Here is a 24440-nt window from a genome sequence, read left to right as displayed (position 1 = left end):
TAGCTTATCTGATGGGGTTCTGAAACCTGGAAATCATAGATGCCAGTGTTTGGGGTGTAGGGTTTGGAAATCTGAACTTCTGAGTGCTGGTCTAAAATTCTTGGGTTTAGCTAATCTGTTTAGTTTTTTTTTTTTTTTTTGTATGCACATCCTAAATTCAATTTCTTGACAATAATGTAAAAGTGAAATGTAACTGTTCACACGAGATTTTCGAAGAAATTTGATTCGTGAAGTTGAACTTGTGTTGATGTTGTATTTATGTTGATTTGATGCGATGTGGTTCGATCTCTAGAATTTGATCCTCTGATTCTCTCTCGTCTGGATGCTTACGCTTGATTTGAGGAAGCGAAGCACGTGATGTTCTTGAAGTTGGAGTCTTGGAAGAAAGCTTGTATCTTCGAAGAAGCTTCAATCTTCGAGGGTGTTCTTGAAGTTGAAGACTTGGAAGAAAGCTTGGATCTTCAAAGGAGCTTCAATCTTCGAAGGTGTTCTTGAAGTTGAAGACTTGGAAGAAAGCTTGTATCTTCAAAAGAGCTTCAATCTTTGAGGGTGTTCTTGAAGTTGGAGTCTTAGAAGAAACTTTTGTATCTTCAAAGAAGCTTCAATCTTCGAGGGTGTTCTTGAAGTTGGAGTCTTGGAAGAAAGTTTGTATCTACAAAGAACTTTGATCTTCGAGGTTGGTTGACTTCAGGAGTTGAGGAGGCTTCTATCTCTTGGGAGAATCCTCTCTAGACCTTATGGAGTCAAAAATTTCTAACCCCCACAAATGAAGAGAACTCCTCTATTTATAGAGTTCCCTGGTGGGCTTTTATGGACTTCAGCCTGTTCTGGTCCATGGATCATACCCATGGGCTCAATCACATGGATTTGGGTCATATTTTATTTTAGGCTAAATTAAGCTTATTTTGGGCTCAATTGAATTTTAGCCTAACTAAATAATATTTAATTGAACCAAAATAATTAATTTGACCCAATTGTCATAATAAAGACACATGACATCATTAGAATTGTCCAATTTGTCTTTAAATTTAATTTGGGACACATGCCAATTTTTAGTTAATCCCAAATATAATTATTTTAGTAAATGATGTAGCAATTTGTGATTGGTTCCAAAATTTCTTATTCAACAATAACAACTCAACTCCTTATACAAAGCTGAGATAATTACTACTAAAATAAATAACAATTTTATTTCATTTAAATGAAAAGAGGAAACCAAGTTCTTAGATAAATAATATTCAAATACTCGTTTATAATTCATAATTTGGAAGATATAAATAAATACAAGAAAATTTAGTTAGTTTAGGCCCTATTTAACTTTTAAAGAAAAATAACATAAAAATAATTTATATGTTTGAGAAGTTTAAATAAAATACTCAAAAGAAATACTGAAAACATGGAAGGCGGAAACAACATAAAATTTTCTCTATGGAAAGTTATACTCACTTCTTGTCATTCTTCAACTTTCCTCTACTTAAAAAATGAAACATAGAAAGAATAAGTATAAACATAAACTCAGTAAGGAATCCACTACTGGTCCCATTAGGATCCCATAAGGAAGTATCCTAAAACTATCGTGCTTTCGAACATACACAATCTAGTGATCCCGTAGGAACACATTTGGTTTATTGATGAACACGAAGGAACACCTTAGAGAATTGGACCGTAAGTGACGTCGTCAGATCATCATAAAACATATCATGACAGACCGGTGGTCTTGTCAAACTCACACAGTCATAAATCTGTGGAAGGTGGTGATCTTGAGGGACACACATATAGGTACAACCCTAATAAACAAAAATTAACAGAACACCACAATCTATAGCATGTAGCATATCATAAATATGATAACATGACATGAAAACTATTACAAAATCTACTTTACTTTACACTAGCTACTTTTACATACAATCCTTATCATGTGATTAATATATTATGCATCATAACATATCAGTCATCAATATCAGTCATCAACATAAGTTATCAACATCAATCATCAAGATCAATCCTCAACATCAGTCCTCAATATCAACACATTATGCACCTTAGCTACATCAATGTATAATGAAAAATACATGCAAGCTCTTAATTTTATGTTCGAAGGTGCAGTAGTAGAATCTCTTACCTTAATGATTAGCTAACAACTAGCTGATAGTCAAAGTTTCCAATGAACCATTCTCCAAAATCCAATCATAAACAGCGACGGAGAAATAAGAACTAAATCCAATAATTTAATAACTGGTTAATGACCTTAAAAATCATCTCAAATCAACTTACCTAAAGTTGGAGGTTGAATTTCAATTCAACCTTGATTGGGAAAATTCTACAGTACAAATCTTCCAATTAAATTTAGCCAAATGAATCTTCACGCAAAATTTCAAATTAAATCAAAGAATATTATTTAGAACAAAAAATTACCATTGATGGGTATTATCCAAAAACCCAAACAAAACTCACCAATGAAAAGTATCAAAGTGACTCAAAAGGGGCTCGACTTAAATCGCACGTACGACTAGGCTAAAAGAAGGGGTCAGCTTGGGCCAACTATAGGGACGCGACTCAGATAGGATGAAAAGCCAACTTGCGATGAAGGAGAATTGGCTGGGCTATGCTAAACGTGAACGACTTGCGATTTAATTGCTTATAACATCCACAAATCAAACAATTCTCAATAATTATCTCAATTAACACTATATAATTCCAACATAATTAAATTAAACCAAACTGATTAAATTTAAAATTACCTTAATTTTTGGGACGTTACATGAGAAATTTTAATATTCAATAACAATAATTTTGATTATAGTTGCATTAGCATGAATGGTCTAATTAGTAATATTACAAACAATTCACAAAATATAATAAGTAATATAATTGAATGGAGTTTACGAAAGTTTTAGTTAAACAACATTGAAAAAGGTTTAATACGTTTCAAAATAAGCTTAACCAAAAGGGTCATACAAAAGCGAAGGTAAAAAAGAGTTACATTTAGCCATACATAAGGTTGTCTTCCTGTGATACACATGCAATGTATTTTAAACTACTTTTATCAAAAAATTTAAATAAAAATATGTTTTTTTACAAACACTTTTTTCTTAAGTCAATCCAAATAAGTCTTTAAGTTTTCTAGTTTAATTGACCAACAATAAAAAAATATATAATGTTATTAACCTAAAAATAAACCATGGTATATGTGATATATATTTTCAATTTCTAGAATAGTACCAATATATTAATATTTGATTTATACTTGAGATCACAATAGATATGTTATCAATTTTCACCTAGGAAAAATTTAACAAAATAAAGAAAATCTCCTAAAATGGGAAAGATTAATTTTAAACAAAGAAGATAAAAGAGATAATTAAAAAAGATGATCTAATTATAATTATTATTTAAAAAACATTAGAAGAAAAGAAAACTGAAGAACGGAAAAATGCGTAATTTAAAAAATATTATTGTGATTAAATCGAATGCGTATTTGGAATGACTCAGAAAAAATGTTTTTAAAAAATTGATCATTTTTATTAATTTTTCAAGGTTTGCAGTAGTTGCCAAAGTTGGTGTGTCACACCCCCTTCTGGATTACCTACTCTCAACCCGAGAGATGGCGTGAAGTCAACCGATGTTAGCTTTCCTTTTGAAACAACACCAGTTGACCATAACTACTGAACCTTTTAGAATGCTAAACATCTTGAGTAAAATAAAACTTATGCAGCGGATTAACAAGATGAACACACATTAAACAAACTATATTACACAACCTCAAAATAAGCTAAGGCTAGATGCCATCATTTACAAACAACATATTAAGCAAAAGAAAGATAAACATCTTGACTAACTTTAACCCTAAATAAAACTTATGTACATGACATGGATTAGTCTAGAACTGACCACAATAGCAAAACTATTAACGACTTTACACATCAATTTGGAGACAACGATCAAGCCCCTGAATCACGATCTTTACCTGAAAAGTGAGAAAATATTTGGAAAGGATGAGCTAAAAAGTCCAATGAGTGTCGATTTTAATAAAACATGCTTTTGAAATAACTTCATTCTTTTTCTTAAATCATTCCATAAACATATCAATAAGGATAGAATCTTTTAGAACTCTTTCTACCTTTGGAAATATCTCTTTCAATCTTTTAAAAGCTCTTTTACTTTCTAAAATAAATATCTATTTCTTTGTCTTTGTTAGTTTTATATCTTGGAAACTCGATCACAATAGTAACTAGCTTGACCTACGGTGCTTGAAAACTCGATCATGATTATATCATGCTTGAACTCGATCATGACGATGTCATGCCTGAACTCGATCAAGATAGCAGAGCATTGATCATACTATCCTGCTTGAACTCGATGGTAGCGGCTAAGTGGTCAGCATAACCCTTTACCACTGAAACTTTGTGACATTGACTGTCGAGAACTCAATATATATAACAAACATGGTTTTCTTGCTTAAAACCATTATCAATACACTCATACTTTTGCAAGATCTTTCTAATACATTAATTAAATTTATTTCAGAGATACTAAAAGAGTAATCATAAAACATCGTTTGCTAATCTCATCAACAATTTCTCAATAAATACATGCTTTGCTAAACAGTTTTTAAACTCAAGCTTTGGGAACATTTTCTAAACAAGCATACTTAAATATGTTTTTATAAACATGCTTGCAAATCAAGATATCATAATCAGTATAGTTCAATGATCATTCCAAAACGTTCTTAAATAATAACATGTAAAACTTATTCAGAAACTTTATTTAGAAATTATTTTGCCACTCACATATGGTAGCTCAAACCTTTGGTTTGTAAACTTGCCCGATCCCCTCTTGACCTGTGAAATAAATCCATTTAATTCCCCTAAGTCATAAAAATATCATAACTTCACATAAAATTTCTAAAAACACCAAAACAGCCCAAAACCACATCTTGACACATGCTTGCGCATAGGGATGTGCATGGCCTTGACAGGCCTTGTCGCGTGCTAACCTCTCAAGAGGATTACGAAAGCACCTCATGCGTCTCACGTGGCCCTTGTCACGTACGTAGAGTTTGCCGTGTGCCTCCCTGGTCGCGTCGCCTTGCGTGTGGCTTGCCTTGCAAGAGCTGTGTGTCCAACATAAGTGACCCACAAGCACCTTGCTAACCTCTTCCAAGTTAAATACCACGCCCATCTTGCCTAACATAGCACACTACTTCGCCAACTGCCTTTAATGCCCAGAATTCAACCTTTCGACCAAAACCTTAATTATACTTTAGAGATTAATATCTTAAAATCCAGAACTCAAATAAAAATATTTCGTATCTTAAAACTTTAATAAAAGACTCGACGTATTGTGTTCTGTAGCCTCCTTGAAGTGAAGACTGCTTAGATTTTCTTAGAGAATGACCTTTCGTCCTTTCAACTCAAACTAAACCTTTATCTTGTCAAATTAAACCAGCAGCTCCAATTTAGAAAATAGACTCAATTTGTGAACTTGTGGGAGAAATTTCATTCTGAAATGACCTATTTATACTGAATGTCTTGCATGAAACATTCTTGACACCTCCTACTTGTCGAAATTTAACCTAAGCATGCACATGACACTTGTAAAGTACTTTATCGACTCCACCTATTCATCATCTCACCAAACAAAAATGCCAAAGTGTAAAACAACAAGCCAAACGCCTTGCTAACCTCACTTGGCATGGCCGCTAACCTCATTCCGCATGCCCATGACTCCACGACTAACCTCTCAATGCCATATTGACCTCTAAGCAAGCTTTCTCGCCAAGCCTAGATGACCCAACTAATCTCTAAAGATATGTCTTCTTGCCTAGTCCAAAACGTATGCACACTTAGAGGTTTTCCCATCCTTTTCGGCCACACACACAAACCATACTTGCTGCCTTGCTCACCATTTTCTCCTTATTTGGCTATCCACCAAGCCCAAAACGCCAACTTCAAGGACTTAACCAAATTTCCCTCTTTTCAACCTCACCTTCTTAACTCTTAAATAATTCCTTCTTAGCTTTCATTCGTTCTACTTACCACGACACACTTACAATGACACTTCTCAAGTCTACTTATTCTCATCTTAACTTCATTTAAAATCATCCTTTCAAACTCTTTGGAAAATTCAAGTCCTTTAGGGTTCAAGGTTTCCATGGTGCTGAAAGTTCAAAGGTAATTTGAACTTAGAAAGTTACTCACGTAAGCACAAATATATGTTTATTCGTGATTTAATTGTTTATGCACGATCTGTTTACGTTCTAAGGGTTAGAGTAAAATTTTTATGTTAATTCTACTGCGTGTAGCTCTAGTTCGTTTTCCAACAACATCTACGTTTGGGGGTCCTAGACCCGAGATCAGAGATTTTTTATTACTTTGAGATATGAATCATAATTGTAGATTTATGATCATCGGTATAGAATTTACGACCAATTTTGAACATTATGTACTTTACTGATTCTATCTTACAGAATAGTAAATTAGTCACTAATATACTATCAAATTCAACTTAAATGAAAATCTCCCCTTAATCATTTAACTCATTAATGAAATTAAGGTACTTTCAATCTTCAGTAGAGTGAATCTCAAGCTTCATTCTTAAGTTGAAAAGCTTTCTTCATACTGAGAATTGATCACCCGAAACAATTTAAGATCATCTATAGAAACAATCTCAGTTTCTTGTTCTTCGTCTACTTCAAAATAACGATATTTTTCTTGATTTGTTGCACGCGCACAAGGACGCCAATCTAAGGATATAAATAAGAAACAAAGATTCAGCCAATCCCAAGGAAACCAGAGGATCAAATCTTCAAGAAAATAATAACTTAGCCAAGATATAATTAATCCATGCATAAAATAACCCAATAAATATTAGGAAGCGGGCTCACAAAATATAACAACATGGAACACTAAACTGGTTAATGAGCTCATAGGTATACCTATAATATCAGTTGAAAATCGACATTAAAGACCCATTTCTTTTTTTCATTTGGTCTGACGTAGATTCGTGTCCAATTTGTTGGCCTGACATCTTTGGTGAAACTTCTTTTCTTGCGGTGATAAAAACATAATTTGGGTTCCACTCATTACAAACTTCCCTTCAAATGTTCCATGCTTGAAGTTGAACTACATGAGAAAAAGATTTGATATTTTCAACTAACTCTAGAAAGAACAACAACAAACTTCTCTAAAATTCTTTTGAGGAAGAAGTCCATTTTCCTCTCAGTTATTTCCTTTATTTTTCTATCTTATCTTTTATCTAAAGGTAAGTTTTCTTTTCATAATTATACAATAAAAAATTTTAATATTGTATACAATAATAAATATCAGGATCTTTAAATTAAATGATTTTCATTTTTTTACGAATTAAACTTAGCTAGCTAGCAGATACGTTGATTCATGAATGATCTTCTAAAGGATTGCGTTTTCGTTAAAATGACATATAATACACATGAGTCACATTAATAATAATATTATATTTAAAATAAATCGAATACTTTATGCTTCTTTTTTTTCTCTGCTAAATCACACATATATATATAGACAAATAGCTGAACAACACTAGCCAGACCGAAATTGATGAATTGAAAATTCAAATATTAATTTTTTGGTTTTTATTACACATTCGGAAACGATAAACTTTTAATTTTACACAGTTGAAACATTAGAAAATTTTAATACTATGAAGAATCATATTTTCATTTAATAAAAATGCATTTTTCTCTTACAATTTCGTTCATTATTGTTAATATTAGCAAACGTACATACTTTAGGATACATACTTCCATCCAAATTAGAATTCTTCTGAACATTAAAAAATATATTTTGTAATGACAAACTTGCCATTGATTAAATTATGTGAACCGGTCCTTTATATATATATATACTATATAGATAAATATATATTTCTCAAAGATTATATATTCTAATACTTCCAATAAACGTTTATCTTTTTCCAAGTTGCCATTGATAGGTCAGCTTTCTTGTAGCCTACTGTAATTTGATTTTGATTTCTAAAAAGGTTTTAATCAATTTTTTTTGTTCAAAATATAGTAAAATAACAAAAGAAAAAAAAAGGGAAATATGGGGTACTTGAATAATATATATATAGATGGATAGAAAACAAAGCCAAAGGTGCTATTATTTGATTGAGACGACAAATAAAACGTCATCATAAGATAGAAACAAATTGATAATTACACATACAACAAAATAACGACAAATAAAACAATAACGTCGTCATAAGATGGAAAGAAATTGACGTACGGCAAAATAACTACAAATAAAACAATGTGTCATAAGATGGAAACAAATTGATAATTATACATATAGCAAGATAACTATATATATATAAAAGAAAAATGTTTGGAGGAAAAGAACAAAGTGCGCTACGTCGTTCAACACCATTTTGATGTCAATTAGTATAAGTTAGATTGCTCTAAGATTAATAAAACGCCTACCTGATCAACACATGTAATGATTACAAATGAATTGAAAACGTTCAACAAGAACCAAACTTTAAAAATCATGAAAGAAGAAGATGATAATAGTAAACAAACAATAAGAACTTTGTTAACAACTAGGAGAATAATATTGAAGGATCGAAGAATCTCTAACCTATACGAAGAAAGTTGACGTGAGTTACTATTATATATATATATATATATAATATATATATATAATAAATATAACAATACAAAATGTGTATGTATATGGACTGTCCACCTTTAAATAAGGTATGATATCATTTTGGGCAAGAACCCAAGAACATAAAGAACAAGTTAAAATAAATTGTTTAATTGCTTTGATAATGACGAAAAGTAACTTAATGGAAAGATGACCTCAGAGACGATAAAAGAATTTAACTTGGGGACCAAAGGCTATTTGTCCATTTATCAAGTGCACCATAAATTATTCAACAACTTGTAAATTGTGCTACAACAGTGAATGTTTGTTTGCTATTGATTTAACTAAATTTGTATGCACATATAGATTTGATATTAACAATATAAGCTCATTATGTGAAACAAAGAAACCATATGATTTAAGTTTAGAGAAGAAGCGTGTGGAAATCGTCCATGGCGGAATTACCAAGTTCCAATGAGTCGTCTCCACAGGTGGGCTTGGGTTCTCGTAAGGTGTTGATCACCGGAGTTAGCAAGGGATTAGGAAGAGCCTTAGCGTTGGAGCTGGCTAGCCGTGGCCACACCATCATCGGTTGTTCACGGGATCAAACTAAACTTGATTCTCTTCAGGCTCAGCTTTCTAATCTTTCTTCCACAAAGCATTTACTCTGCAACCTTGATGTGGTTTGTCATTCTGTTTTATATATATATATGATTTTTTTCTCCTGTTATCTTATTAATATATTGAAATTTATTGATGCCAAAATCCAAATAGGAATAAAATTAATAATGTATCTAACCTTCGTAAATGACAACACCTGTACAATTGTATGGTGGAGAAAATGAGTGTGACTTGTTGAATATTTGGTAGAGTGACTGAGGGTTTAATTTGTTTAAGTTGACCTGATAGGATTTCAGAGACATTCTAAGATATTTCTTCGTCTCAGTAGGCTAAGGAGCATGCTTTATTTCACGTTCGACTAGTGTTCGTGGAAGTCAATCACCCTTTCCGAGGATCATTGTGCTAGCTAGGTTTCACTTTAAGTCGAGGCATACGAACAGTATGTCTCGTTAACTATATTTAGCTAGGGCTCAGCATTTTGGAGCACATTATACTGATTTCGCCCCTAACCTGAGCTAACCCTCTTACGTAGGCCTAAAATAATAGTGTTATTTTTGGCTTGAATCTTGTTAGGTTCTTGGTATTGTTGGTTTTGTCCATATTTTCCTTCAATCAGTTCATAATATAAAATCACCATGTAATGACAAAATTGAAAGTGGATTGTGCAGAGATCGAACACCGAGGTTGAGGAGTTTGCACGAGCTACGGTGGAAAATGAATTAGTTCCAAATATCATTGGTATTGGATTTCCAGTTGAATTTATTTTATAAAATTCAGAGCTTGTTTTCGAAAGAAAAAGGCTAAACGACGATATGGTTGTGTGTGGATGACAGTGAATAACGCAGGTTTGATCAATAGAAATGGTAAAATGTGGGAATTGGACGCACATGAATTTGATAATGTGATTGATACCAATGTCAAAGGAATAGCAAATGTAATGCGTCATTTCATTCCGCTTATGATTTCTTCCAACAAAGGGATTATCATCAACATGTCTTCTATGGCTGGGAGAGATTCGCATGAATTGGTACTTTTTATTATTATTTCAAATTAACTAAACTACTTATAACACTTATTAATACTTTTATTGTTTTTACCTTATCAATCATTCATACGCATAATTTATTTGTATGATAGTCTTTTTTTCTTCTTCTGATAATCAATGGTGTAATATAAGGATTTAAGGAATAATTGTATAGAAGATGGACATTTTTAAAGGATCCGAATTAAAAATAGCTCCAATTAAGTTAAAAAAACAAATGAGATTTGATCTTATCCTGATGTCTTCATCTCATGAAATTATACAAACCCTTCCTTCTTTTTTCTTTCTTTCTTTCTTTTTTCATCCTTCTTCCTTCATGCAATCTATCTCTTCTTTTTGCCTTCTTTTTTTTTTTTCCATCATCTTCTTCTTCTTTTTCAATTTTTATGTTTTATTTCTTCTTCTCTCACCTGTGTTTTTTCCTTCGTTTTTCAAAAGTTTTCTTCGTTCAGCAAAAACTAGAAAGAAAAGAAGAATATAAACAAAGAAAAAAATGAAAGAGAAAAAATTATAGTTGCCAAAGCTAGAACGAAGATCCACCAAAATGAGAAATTATTCACAATTTTAGGCAAGTGAAATAGAAACGAGAAACAGGTACTTGAAATGAGAAATATAAACAAAAAAGAGGAACGAGAAGTTATCCCCGAATAGAAAAAGGAAAGTGACAAAAAAATTTGGATATCGCATTGGGCGAAAATGTATAATGAAAGACGAGAACCATAAGAGCGAGTACTAATAGAAACGAGAATAAAGGGTTGGCCTCGTATGCAAATTTGTAAATTCACAAGTGGTTGGCATATATATTATACATCCATGAGGCTATTATTTATTAGAATTTAAATTGTGGGCCAAATTTCGTTTCACCTTTCATTTAGAGACCATCCGTACAAAATTCTCAAAATTTAAATCTTGGATTAAGAAAAATTAAATGTCAATCATTAATGAGCCATAAGCATAATGAAGGGTTTTTTTTTATGTGTTGAGTAATGTGTTGTATTAGTTAATATAATCAGTTAGTTAGTTAAAGATTTGTTAATAAGTTGATGTTAGAAAATTACATTTATGTTCTTGATCTTTCTTGTATAAATACCACACTCATTAAGTTAATAATACAAGGGAAAATACTCCTTATTTACCAATATGGTATCAGAGCAATTTTGAACCCTAAAATCCCGCTGCCCTTATTCATACGTTTTTTTTTCCTTTTTTTCAACCTTTCCGCCCACTTAATCGCACGATTTTGCCCACTTATTTGCACGATCTTCTTCCTTCAACCTTCAATGGAGAACCAATCCAGCACAAATGGAAGTCGATTCGATCCACTTACTGCTGCGAACTCCCAAAATGATGCCCAACTCAATCCCTACTTCATTCATCATTCGCTTGGTCCAACGGCTGCAATAGTCACGCAACCTTTGACCGGAGCTATCAACTACACCTCATGGAGTCGTGCGATGTTAATGGCGATTTCTTGACGAAATAAGGCCGGGTTCATCACCGGAAAAATCCAGAAACCTTCCGATGGTGTCTTACTCGATGCCTGGATCTGCAACAATGATATTCTAGCCTCATGGATTCTCAACTCTGTTTCAAAGGAAATTGCAGCAAGCATTATCTACACAGGATCAGTTAAAGAAATATGGGATGAATTACGCCAAAGATTCAAACAATCAAATGGCCCCAGCATATACCAACTTCGAAAAGAATTCGTCACGTTGCAGCAAGGAAATCTGACAATTGAAACATACTACACAAAACTCAAAACCATATGGCAGAATCTAAATGAATACCGACCTACAAATGACTGCACATGTGGAGGTTTGAAACCATTCATCGATCATCTTGAATCTGAATATATTATGGCCTTCCTGTTGGGATTAAATGATTCCTATGCTGCTGTAAGAGCACAAATCCTCCTTATGCAACCTTTACCTTCAATCAACACTGTATTTTCTTTGCTGATTCAAGAAGAACAACAAAGATCTGCTGGCATTTTAACCCCTCCCATTGATCCTGTGGCTTTAAATATTGCTTCATCCATGGCTATCTCAACTGATCGAAATCGCAAAAAAGAGCGCCCTACTTGCTCCTACTGTGGAATTAAGGGACACATAGCAGACAAATGTTACAAGAAACATGGATATCCTCCAGGTTACAAGCCAAGAAACTCAAACTCCATTACTACTGCACCAGATACCTCAAAAACCAACAATGTTGCCAATACCAATTCAGCTGCTGCCAATCGTTCTCCAGATTTTTTCTCAAGCCTAAATTCAGAACAATACAGTCAATTGATGACTCTACTCAACAACCATCTCCAAGCAGCCACTACAGCACCAATCACTACGGCAACTGCCATAACCCACACTTCAGGTATCTTTGCCTTAACTTCACATAATAATCAGTCACATGATGAATGGATCATAGACTCAGGAGCATTTAGACACATATGTCATGATAAATCCCTTTTCAAAAATTGGAGTCATACAAATAACATGTTTGTTATGCTACCTAATGGCCACCGTATATCTGTTGATCTTATTGGAGATATCCAAATAAATGGGTCCCTGACATTGCAAGATGTACTGTTCGTGTCCCAATTTGCATACAACCTCATCTCAGTCAGTTGCTTATTGATCACTAAAAATATATCTCTTGACTTTCAAAGTACTTGTTGCATCATACAGGATCTTTCCCGACCAATGATGATTGGCAAGGCTAGTTGCCAAAATGGACTGTATGTTCTCAATAAAGAGGCCAATACCAACTGTATTGCTGCTGGAGTTAAATTCAATGCCATTTCAGTTGATACATGGCATCAACGTTTAGGTCACTTATCACCTAAATGTCTCTCTTCTTTGTCTTCAACCTTATGTTTGTCTAATCATTCCATACATCATTCATCATGTCATGTATGCCCATTAGCCAAACAAAAAAGGTTATCATTTCATTCAAATAATAATGTTGCTTCTTCTCCATTTGCCCTTGTCCATGCTGATATATGGGGACCTTTTAAAATACCTTCTTATGGTGGCTACAAATATTTCTTGACACTAGTTGATGACTGCTCACGCTTCACATGGGTATATATGCTAAGGCAAAATTTTGATGTTCTTCACATTGTACCTAAATTTTTTCAGCTCATCGAAACTCAGTTTTCAAAAGTCATCAAGAGTTTTCGGTCAGACAATGCCCCTGAACTAAAGTTTACTGAATTCTTTGCTCAGAAGGGAACTGTCCACCAATTCTCTTGTGTTGAACGACCTCAGCAAAACTCAGTAGTAGAGCGGAAACACCAGCACCTTCTCAATGTAGCTCGTGCTCTTTTTTTTTAGTCAAGAATTCCAATCAGTTTTTGGGCAGATTGCATCCTAACAGCAACATATATCATAAACAAAACCCCAATGACACTTTTCAAAAACAAGTGTCCATTCACCATTCTCCATGACAGACCAGTTGATTATACTCACATGAGAGTCTTTGGCTGTCTCTACTATGCATCCACCCTCACATCATAAAGATCCAAATTTGATCCCAAGGCCTTACCTTGTATCTTCATTGGTTACCCACCAGGCATGAAAGCGTACCGCTTATACGATATTGAAAGAAAAACCATCTTTATATCACGAGATGTAACATTCCTTGAGCAACATTTCCCCTTTCATTCAATATCCACCAATGACCACTCAGAACTTGAAAATGCCTTCCACGACCTTGTCTTACCTATACCAATACTTGACACCCACATCACCACCCAAACAATTGTTGAACCTATCATCGAAAACCCAAATACTGACAGTTCACCTAAAATCCAAGCTGAACAAGATGCTACAAATGCAGACAATATACCAAATACAGCCAATACAGAACATACCACCGTGCCTTATAACCTACCATACCTCGTAAATCCACAAGGCAACATAAACCTCCCAACTTCCTAAAAGACTACCACTGCCACCTACTAACCCATGGCTCCCCTCCAAAAGACACTACCTCATACCACCCCTTAAATAAGTCCTTATCCTATGAAAAACTCAATCCAACACACCGTACCTTCTTATGCAATGTGTCTACAGAATATGAACCATCCTTCTTTCACCAAGCAGTAAAGTCACAGTCATGGAGAAATGCTATGGATGCAGAAATAGCTACCATGGAAAGAACAAATACCTGGAGCATTGTTCCCCTTCCCCATGGGCACCATGCCGTTGGATGCAAATGGGTCTATAAAGTTAAATACCATGCTGATGGCACAGTTGATAAGCATAAAGCCCGGCTGGTTGAAAAAGGTTATAGTCAACTAGAAGGCATTGACTTCCTTGACACCTTCTCCCCTGTGGCTAAAATTGTCACTGTCAAAGTACTTCTATCACTAACGGCCTCCTTTGGGTGGTCCCTCTGCCAAATGGATGTGAATAATGCATTCCTTAATGGCGACTTATTTGAAGAAGTATACATGACATTACCAATGGGCTATTATTCCAAAGAGCAACAAGCTTCTTCCACCCCTAGTTGCAAGCTACACAAATCAATATATGGCCTAAAGCAAGCATCCCGACAGTGGTTCTCAAAATTTTCTGGAGTATTACTCATAAATGGATTCTCCCAATCTAAAGCAGATTATTCCTTATTCACTAAAGGCCAAGGCACCTCATTTATCGCTCTCTTGGTATACGTAGATGACATCCTAATCACAGGGCATTCAAGCAAAGAAATAAACTCTGTAAAGGAACTACTCCAATCACACTTCCTACTTAAAGACCTTGGACAAGCAAAATACTTCTTAGGTCTTGAATTGTCCCGGTCAACAACAGGCATTTATTTGTCACAAAGGAAGTACTGTCTACAAATACTTGAAGACTCTGGTTTTTTGGCCGCAAAACTCACTCAATGCTCAATGGTGCCTAGTCTGCGTTTATCTACAACATCAGGCATTGCATTAGATGATGAGGATGCTTTTTCATATAGAAGACTAATCGGGAGACTATTGTACCTACAAATCTCAAGGCCAGACATTTCCTACTGTGTTCACAAGCTTAGTCAATTCTTGGCTAAACCTCATACTGAACACCTAATAGCAGCGCATCACTTACTACGCTACCTAAAAGGCACAGCAGGACAAGGTATAATGCTTTGGGCCTCAAAAGAATTTAACATCAAAGCCTTTGTTGACTCAGATTGGGGATGTTGTTTAGACACTCGAAAATCTATCACTGGCTTTTGCATCTTTCTTGAAAAATCCCTTGTATTATGGAAAACCAAGAAGCAAGCCACGGTTTCATGCTCATCGGCAGAAGCAGAATACAGAGCTTTAGCAAGTGTATCAAGTGAGATTACATGGCTAACTCATCTACTTCAAGACTTGCAAATTTCTCATCAAGAACCAGCCTTAATATACTGTGATAACCGTGCAGCCATATCTATTGCTTCTAATCCGACATTCCATGAGCGTACCAAACACATTGAAATAGACTGGCATTTCATTCGTGATAAAATTCAACAAGGACAATAAAAACTTCTATCCATTAAATCTTCACATCAACTAGCTGACATGTTCACTAAGCCACTGCCTTCATCTACTATCCATGATTTTATGTTCAAGATGGGAATCCGTAATCTCCATACTCCATCTTGAGGGGGGCATATTAGTTAATATAATCAGTTAGTTAGTTAAAGATTTGTTAATCAGTTGATGTTAGGAAATTACATTTCTGTCTTTGATCTTTCTTGTATAAATACCACACTCATTAAGTTAATAATACAAGGGAAAATACTCCTTATTTACCAATATGTTGTTTTGCAATATTTCGTGTTTGGCTAGTATTTTGGTTATTAGAAAAAAAAAAACAACATTTCTCTCTAGTGTTTGGCCCACATGCCTTATTATTTTCTTGATCTTGGCTTTTCTTGCTTTTATTTATATCATTAATTATAATTGACTCATTGAGTACTAGTATGAAGTAATTTGAGCATTGAAGAGACCTAACTATTGTATAGATGAGTATATATTATTAATTTATTATATATGTTGTGGTTTTGTAGATAGCGCCCTATTGTGCATCAAAGTGGGGAGTTGAAGGACTAAGCAAAGCAATAGCAAAAGAAGTGCCTGAGGGAATGGGAATTGTGAGCTTAGATCCAGGCTTGATATATACTGATATGCTCCTTTCATGTCTTCCTGATTTTGCTCCCAACTATCAATCACCCCAACATTGGTAACTACTAATTTCTTTCATATTTCAATTTGTTTTCTTTCTTCTACTTACAAAATCAAAATATATGATGTTTAGAACTTATAAAACTAAAAGTGTAACGATCCAACTTTTTTTTACTAAGCTGAAGTCATTACTATTAATAATGAATAAAGACTTTCTTAACAAAATGGAAAATAACACTAAACTAGTATTGAAAACGTCAATACTCATTTATAAATCATAAATAAAGGTATGTAGAAATAAAATCTAGAAAATAAAATCCTAGTTCGAGCCCTAGCTAAATTTTAAAGAAAAATAATCATAGAAATAACTCATGAGTTTGATAAATGCAATAATACAAAATACTAAAATCAAAACTGTAAAAGTAAAAGCGGAAGCAACAAAAAGTTTTCCTATGACAAGTCGCAGTCACTTCTCTTGTCATTCATCAACTTTCCTCTACCTCTACCTCCACATTTACCTTTGCCTAAAAAATTAAATATAGCTAGAAAGAGTATAAACATATACTCATTAAGGGACCTACTCCTAATCCCACTAGGTGTCTGTTAACTTCCCATTAGGATCATATAAAAAGTATCCCTAAACTAGCGCGCTCTCGAACACACGCAATCTAATAATCCCGTAGGAACACATCTGGTCTTCGATGAACCCAAATGAACACCTAAGACAAAACTGGTCTTCAGTGAACCCGAAGGAACACTTAATACATTCAAGATGTAAGTAACCCCGTCGGACTACTTATATATATAACATATCATGACAGATTGGTGGTCCCGTTGAACCACACAGACATAAAAAGGTGGTTATCCCAAGGGACACCCATATGGGTACGATCCTCATAGATAAAGTTAATAGAACACCCATCCATAGCATGTAGCACATCATAAATATCATAAACAGACATGAATATTAATCATAACGTCCTTAATCATGTGATTAATATATCATCCATAATCATCAATGTAAATCAGTCATCATCATCAACATAATATCAGTCATAAATATCAGTCATCAATATATTATACATCTTAGCTATATCAATGCATAATGGAGAAATTACATGCAAGCTCTTAACTTCACTTCGAAGGTCTAATAGGAGAATCTCTTACGTCGAGATTAACTTAACAAAATTATTTCTAACAGCAACAGTATAAGCTTTTCAAAGAATAGACCCTAAATAGTAAGGGAGAAAAACAACTAAAATCAATAATTTAACCGTTGGCTTAAGCTCTAACAAATCATCTCAAATCAACTTAGCCAAAGTTGAGGTTGAGTTCCAATTCAACTTGGATTTGGAGAATTCTATAGCACAAGTCCTCCAATAAGTTAGCCAAACCTTCATGTAAAATATAAAACCGAATACTTGATGGGCATGCCAAAATCCCACATAAAACTCACCAAAACTACTAAAATAGTTCAAAAAGGACAACATTAGGCTTGAGTTGGTCGACTTGGAGGAAGATGACTTAGCTCACGACTGAAAGAGGGTGAAGGGCTCGCGGCTCATGCATAGGGGTAGGCTTAGCTTGCTTACGACTCGAAATGGGAACAGATGGGCAACTTGTGCGCGACTCGCGAAGGGATAGATAGCGGCTCGGCTGGCTTGCAACAAAATTTTGAGTGGTGGCCGACGGTGGAGATGGTCGAACAGATGGAGATGATCAAAGCACGACTAGGTGACGCAAACAACCGGTGATATAAAGAAGTGCACAAACAAAGACTGCACGACGAATGCAAACGGAATGACGTGACGTTTAATGGAGGAAGACGGAGAGGAACGAATCCAACATAGAGGAGGATGGCTTGGATCTTAAACAGAGGAAGACGACGGACAGAGACGTGCAGACAATGAACAAGAGTGGCAGCGGCTAGGGTTTCAAGGAAGAAGAAGATTATGTATTTTTTGACTTATACACAAATCGAGGGCTATTTAAAATAAAATAATAATATTAAAATTTTTTTTTTTTGCTTTTTCTTATCTTTTTACCTTTTCAAAAAACAAAGTCAACCTTTGTAATAACCCAACTCTTTATACTAAGTTGGGGTCATTACCATTTAAAGTAAAATAAAATTTCTTAAATTAAATTGGAAGGTAAAACAAAAGTTCATGATCAAAACTTCAAATACTCATTTAAAATCATAAATAAATAACGTAAGTAGAAATAAATCTAAAAGTAAGTTCCTATCTCGGGCGTTATCTAGTTTTAAAATAACAAAATAAATAAAAGTGCATAAATACTGAAATCAAATCGAATAACATAAGGCAAAAGCAAAAGTGGTCCCTTATGGTATGCCACGGTCACTTCTTGTCATTCACCAGCTTTCCTCTGCTCTTACCTCTATCTCTACCTGAAAATTAAACATAAGAGAGTAAGTATAAAATATACTCAGTGAGGGACCTACTACTAGTCCCGCTAAGTGGCTGTTAATTTTCTATTAGAGTCTTGTAAAGTGGTACCCCTAACTGGCACGTTTCCGAACACGTGTAATCTGTGATCCCATAGGAATATCTCTAATCTTTGGTGAACCCAAAGAAACACCTAGGACAAAACTGGTCTTTAATGAATCTCGAAAGAAACACTAAGGCAATTGAGTTGTAAATGACCTCGTCGAGCCACGCGTAAACATATCATCTCATACTGGACTGATGATCCCGTCGGACTACACAGTCATAAAAAAGTGGTGATCCCGTGGGACATCCATGTGGGTACGACTCTAATAGAAAAAACTAACAGTACATCCTATCAATAGTATGTAGCATAACATAACATCATCATAAACATGGCATGAGTATTAATCAAAACATCCTTAATCATGAGAATAATACTTCATGCATAGGTATCAACATCATCAAACACGATCATCATCACACTACTATGTCATAATTAACAGTCAACACAAACATAGCTCTGCCCTGATTATCAGTTATCATAACCTAGCTAGACTAGTCAGGACTAGCAATCATCACCAACATAAACACATTTTGTATATTAGCTACAACAACACATAACGGGAAATTACATGCAAGGTCTTACTTTAATTTGAAGGTCTAGTAGGAGAATCTCTTACCTTGAGATTAGCTTAAACCAAATTTAATCTTGACAGCAAGGTCAACCTTCCCAAGAAAAATCCTAAACAATAAGGGTAAATAACTAAGTTTAATAATTTAATTAACAGTTACTTAAGAATAAAAAATCCACTTGATTCAACTTATCCAAAGTTGAGATTTAATTCAATTTGCCCTTAGTTTGGGAAAATTCCACAGCTCAAACTCCTAGATAAAATCTAACTAAATAAATCCAAAATTTATTTAATTAGAGTCCAAAATTAATATTTGTTGGGTATGCCCAAAACCCAATCAAACTTACCAAGACTTACCAAAAATAGGTCAAATATGATTAAAAACAAGTTTGGCAGCTCAAACGGCTCGTCTAAAGGGGAAAAATTGACTAGCGGCTCAGCTGAGGGAGAGAACTGGTTGGGACAGCTTGCATGCGACTCACGAGTGAAGGGCAGATCGAGAGCTTGTGGAGGTCGGCTCGCTAAGGTAGAAGTGGCTTGAGGGTCAGCGGCTTGCGTCGGGGTGGCTCGATTGGAGTTACGTGCGGTTCGGGTTGGCTCGCGCGTGGCTCACTCAAACGTGGCTCGTTTGATTGGCAATGATTGACGGAAGGCAAGGCTCGGTGACACGCTTAACGTAGCCGATCGGCTTGGGTCTGAGACGGCTCAGGCAATCCCGAATTCGACGACCCGCAACCGATGAAACTCATCGACGACTGCTGGATGGAGCGACGCAGTAAACAGCGAAGGAGACGCGGAGGAGAGCACGACTAAAAGGTGGCTGTCGACTTGGTTTATGCGGACGAACGATGAAACACGATGGAGACGCTGACGGCAGACGACTCAGCTACGGACAACTCGAGTGAACAGTTCGACGAAGAAGACTATGACTTGCAGATGACAACGACGTTTTACGACACAGGGAGGCGGCTGCGGTTAAGACTAGGGTTTCTTGGTAGTGAGATTAGGGTTTCTTGATTACTATCAGATCAAATCTTCCCAAAATTAATATATAATAATCTTAATAATCATGTTATCCTTAATATAGTTATTTTACCATTCCTTTAAATTTAATTAATTAATAAATTGAGTATAACCCGATTAAGTGAAGGGAGATACCAAACTCACCCAACAATTAGATAAAAAAGAAAAAAAAAAGAAAAAAAAAAAAGAAAACCGAAAGCTTAAGAAAAATAAAGTTTATTGATTAAAGAAGATATGTGTTATAGGCCATGTTGGTTTATAGAAAAATATAGATTAAACTATGATTAATGTTTTCTTCGGAAATTTTAGATTATGTAAATAATTATGTATTATATTAATCAGAGCATTTCTATGATATGTTTTCACAAATTTTGCTGACACATTTTATCAATTTCAATAAATTAGACATATTTAAAGTGTTTAAACCTATTAAACTATCAATTTAAAATTTCAAGGATTTATTATTACATACTTAAATAGGGACAATACACTATTGCTTTTATCCATAGATTTATTGGTCGTAGTTTCTATTTTTCTTGGGTCTAGAGAAAATGTCAAACTATTTACATTAAAAAAACAAAAAATAAATAATAAATATTTATAGATTTTTAATCGACCTCTATCAATAATAAACTAGCTTGTATCGATTTATATATCACTCATAGTATTAGTTGTAGACTTCTATTAATTTCTATTGAGGTGTTTGGGGCAATGGCTATATAAGACTATAGTAACCATATTTTGCTACACTAAATACTTTTAAAATCTTCAAGTTAACTATAATTAAACACTATTTCAAGACCTCCCACTTGCTATAATATTTATTATTTGTTACGCCTTTTACTATTTTATGTTCATAATTTTTTTTATTCTTTGCTATAATGTTTCTTCTCAAATTAAAATAGTTTGATATCCTAAAACATATACTATTATAACTTAAATTAAGAAAACCAGCACCTCAAACACAAACTAGTATATCCCCAACTATAATAATCCAAAATTATATTAATTCACTTATTGTCCCAAATGCCCCTTTATAGATTTCTATCAACATTTACGAATGGTAAACTTTTATAAGTCTTTATCAATGATAGATTTCTACAGGTCTTTATCAATGTAGACTTTTATCAGTTTCTATCACTTAGAGTATCAATGATAGACTTTTATTAATTTCTACTATTGATAGACATGGGAGTTTTTGGGATAAAGACTAAAATAACCACCACTTGCTATAAGTAAATTTTATTCAAAGTCTCAAATTAATTAGTTGCAGTAAACATTATTTCAAAACCTCTATTTGATATAGTATTTATTATTTGTTATATTTTGGGGTCTTTTAAAAAATATAAAAAAGCGTCAAAGTATTTACATTATATAGAACAATTTCGAAAATGGAAAAAGCTTAGAGACCCAACATGTAAAATACCAAAAATGCCCCGTCAACAATGCGCGTAATATATTTGGTAACGCGATTTGATACACGATCGTTTAGATTTGACTAATTTGTTACACGATCGTTTAATTAATTAGGTTACACGATCGTTTAGATTTGGCTGCACGATCGTTTAGATTTGGCTACCATTTTTTTTCAAAATTTGGTATACGATTGTTTAGATTTGGCTACACGATCTAAACGATTTTTTTTTTTTTCAAAATTTGATACAAACGATTTTAATTTTTGAATATTTTTTATACACAATCTTTTAGTTTTGGTTACCCTAATTTAAATGCCTAACCAATTTTTTCAAGATTCTTATACACCATCATATTTGGTTACCTAATCTAAACGTAAAACAAGAAAAGAAGAAAAACGATACAATGCATGTAGTAAAAAGAAAAAGAAAAAAAAGAAAGAGGAAGAAAGATATGCACGCATATTAAAAAGAGAGAAAAACAAGAAAGACGATATAAAGAAATAGATTTGGGTAACAAAAAAAAACAAAAAAAAAAAATCGCAGCTAGAAAAATCTTAAAAAATATCGCACCTAGAAAAGAAGAGTACAAAGAAGACGATTAAAAAATGAGAAAAAGATGGAAGGACAAACCTGGAATATTTAAAAAATGATTAACTTTATCGGTTTTGTTACACGGTTGTAAATATTTCAATAGTTTGTTATATTTAGGAAAGTTTCTCTTATATTTTTTACCATTTTACTTTCATCATTTTTTTTATTCTTTGTTACAGTGTTTACTATTTCATTTTCAAATAAAAATAATTTACGCCCTTAAACACAAACTATTATAACCTAACTATAATAACCTATAACTATAAAAACTCACTCGTTGCCTCAAAAGCCTCCTTAGCTTATGGATTTCTATTACCCTCTAACAATAATTGGCACTAATAGATATTGATAGACTGGAATCAATTTCTATCGATAGTAGACTTATATTAGTATAATAAATATTGATATCTAATGATAGATATATGTGATAAAAGATTGCCAAGAATATGTATCACAAGCAACAAAATTTTCAATAATAATTCATTTTGGAAATAGCAAAAAAACTATAAAAAAATTACCAACACTTGGATCGGAAATCGTGTAATTAAGCATAGACGTCAAATTGTATTGAAAGCAGACGCAACATAACCCCAAAAAAGTTTGTTTTGATATAAAATAATAATAATAATAATAATAATAATAATAATAATAATAATAATAATAATAATAATAATAATAATAATAATAATAAATTAAAATTAAAATTAATTAAAAAAATTAGAATGAGGAAATTTCATAGATAGCTTCCGCATCGGCAAATGACAAAGACTAATTCCTGGTAACAACATAAACTCATCGTTTTGTTAATGAATTAAACAAATCGGATCACAACCACAAAGTTAGTGAAGGCAATGTATGTATTCAGTATTGTATGACCCAATAAACATCTTTTTTTTTTTTTTTTCTCTTTTAAATTAAAGAAGTTTGGAGGTAAATACAAATGTTTCCTTAGATACGATGAAAACTTATTTTTAAAAACCAAAATATTTTCAGTAAAAACTTACCCTGAAGCAATGTAAAATATTTAATTTGTATACAAAATAACAAATGTACAAAGCAAATAAATTGTGGGTTAACCAAATTAACAAAACAATAAAAAAAAAAAAAAAAGGAGGAGACAAGCTGAAGCTAATTGTTTTAAAGCCTTCAACTCAATTCTTTGTTTTTGTATGAATATTATTGATTATTCATTTACAATTTTCATTTTATTTTGATTGCAGGGCATCCAAAGCAGCGACAATGATTCTTAATCTTACTGCACTACACAATGGAGCATCTCTCACTGTTGAAGATCCAGGCACTTTGCCCAATCCTTGACTTTAACAAATTAATAACAATAAGGTTGATGAAGAACTTTTATTAAGGAAACAAACAACAAAAGTGGACACTTTGAGATATATAATACACATTTTTACTCTCAATATATTCCCTCACTTTTCACTCAAAGTTTCTTCCTAACTCTCTTGATTTCTTTCTTATTCTTGTGTTTGCTTTCTTACTTGCGTAGCTCGGTTCACAAATGAAACTATAACCTTTATTTATATGGTGTAAAATCCTTGGACCCAAGTAAAAGAATCTTTCTAAAGTTCTAACTACCCTACATATTTTGTAGTTTAATTATTCTTGTTTAAATGAATTCTACAGAACTTCTTAACCTAAAAAAATATTATTAATTTAAGATATGTTGGAAGTCTGTGATGAACACCCCAAATAAATAATCCCAAAATAGAATATTTGAGAGAAGAAATAAAAACTTATTTGGAAGACTTTAACTCTCTTTGTGTGTTCTCCTTTACACACTTGGATACTCTTCAATACAACATATCAATTCTATTTATAGGATTGTCTAAATCTATAACTCTCACCGTAAAATATTTAATAAATC

At 33.4% G+C, this 24440-nt stretch overlaps 1 protein-coding gene across 1 annotated transcript; it reads left to right on the top strand.

Annotated features, from left to right (window-relative positions):
- Nucleotides 1-8995: 8995 nt before the first annotated feature.
- Nucleotides 8996-23872, top strand: LOC103502554 (NADPH-dependent pterin aldehyde reductase-like). Its single transcript, XM_008466522.3, has 5 exons — nucleotides 8996-9310; nucleotides 9917-9986; nucleotides 10082-10275; nucleotides 16333-16505; nucleotides 23776-23872. The coding sequence occupies exons 1-5, from the start codon at nucleotides 9080-9082 to the stop codon at nucleotides 23870-23872; spliced, it is 765 nt and encodes a 254-aa protein (XP_008464744.1). The 5' UTR covers nucleotides 8996-9079.
- Nucleotides 23873-24440: the final 568 nt, after the last annotated feature.

Source organism: Cucumis melo, chromosome 10 (assembly GCF_025177605.1).
Source record: "Cucumis melo cultivar AY chromosome 10, USDA_Cmelo_AY_1.0, whole genome shotgun sequence".
NCBI classification, from domain to species: Eukaryota; Viridiplantae; Streptophyta; class Magnoliopsida; order Cucurbitales; family Cucurbitaceae; genus Cucumis; species Cucumis melo.
Note: the sequence above shows the minus strand (reverse complement) of the source record. Positions and strands in the feature narration are given on the sequence as shown.

Coding starts and splice junctions, on each gene's coding strand:
- LOC103502554 (XM_008466522.3), top strand. CDS start 9,080: ATGGCGGAATTACCAAGTTCCAATGAGTCGTCTCCACAGGTGGGCTTG. Junction 9,311..9,916: donor TACTCTGCAACCTTGATGTG/GTTTGTCATTCT, acceptor TGGATTGTGCAG/AGATCGAACACCGAGGTTGA. Junction 9,987..10,081: donor ATTAGTTCCAAATATCATTG/GTATTGGATTTC, acceptor TGTGGATGACAG/TGAATAACGCAGGTTTGATC.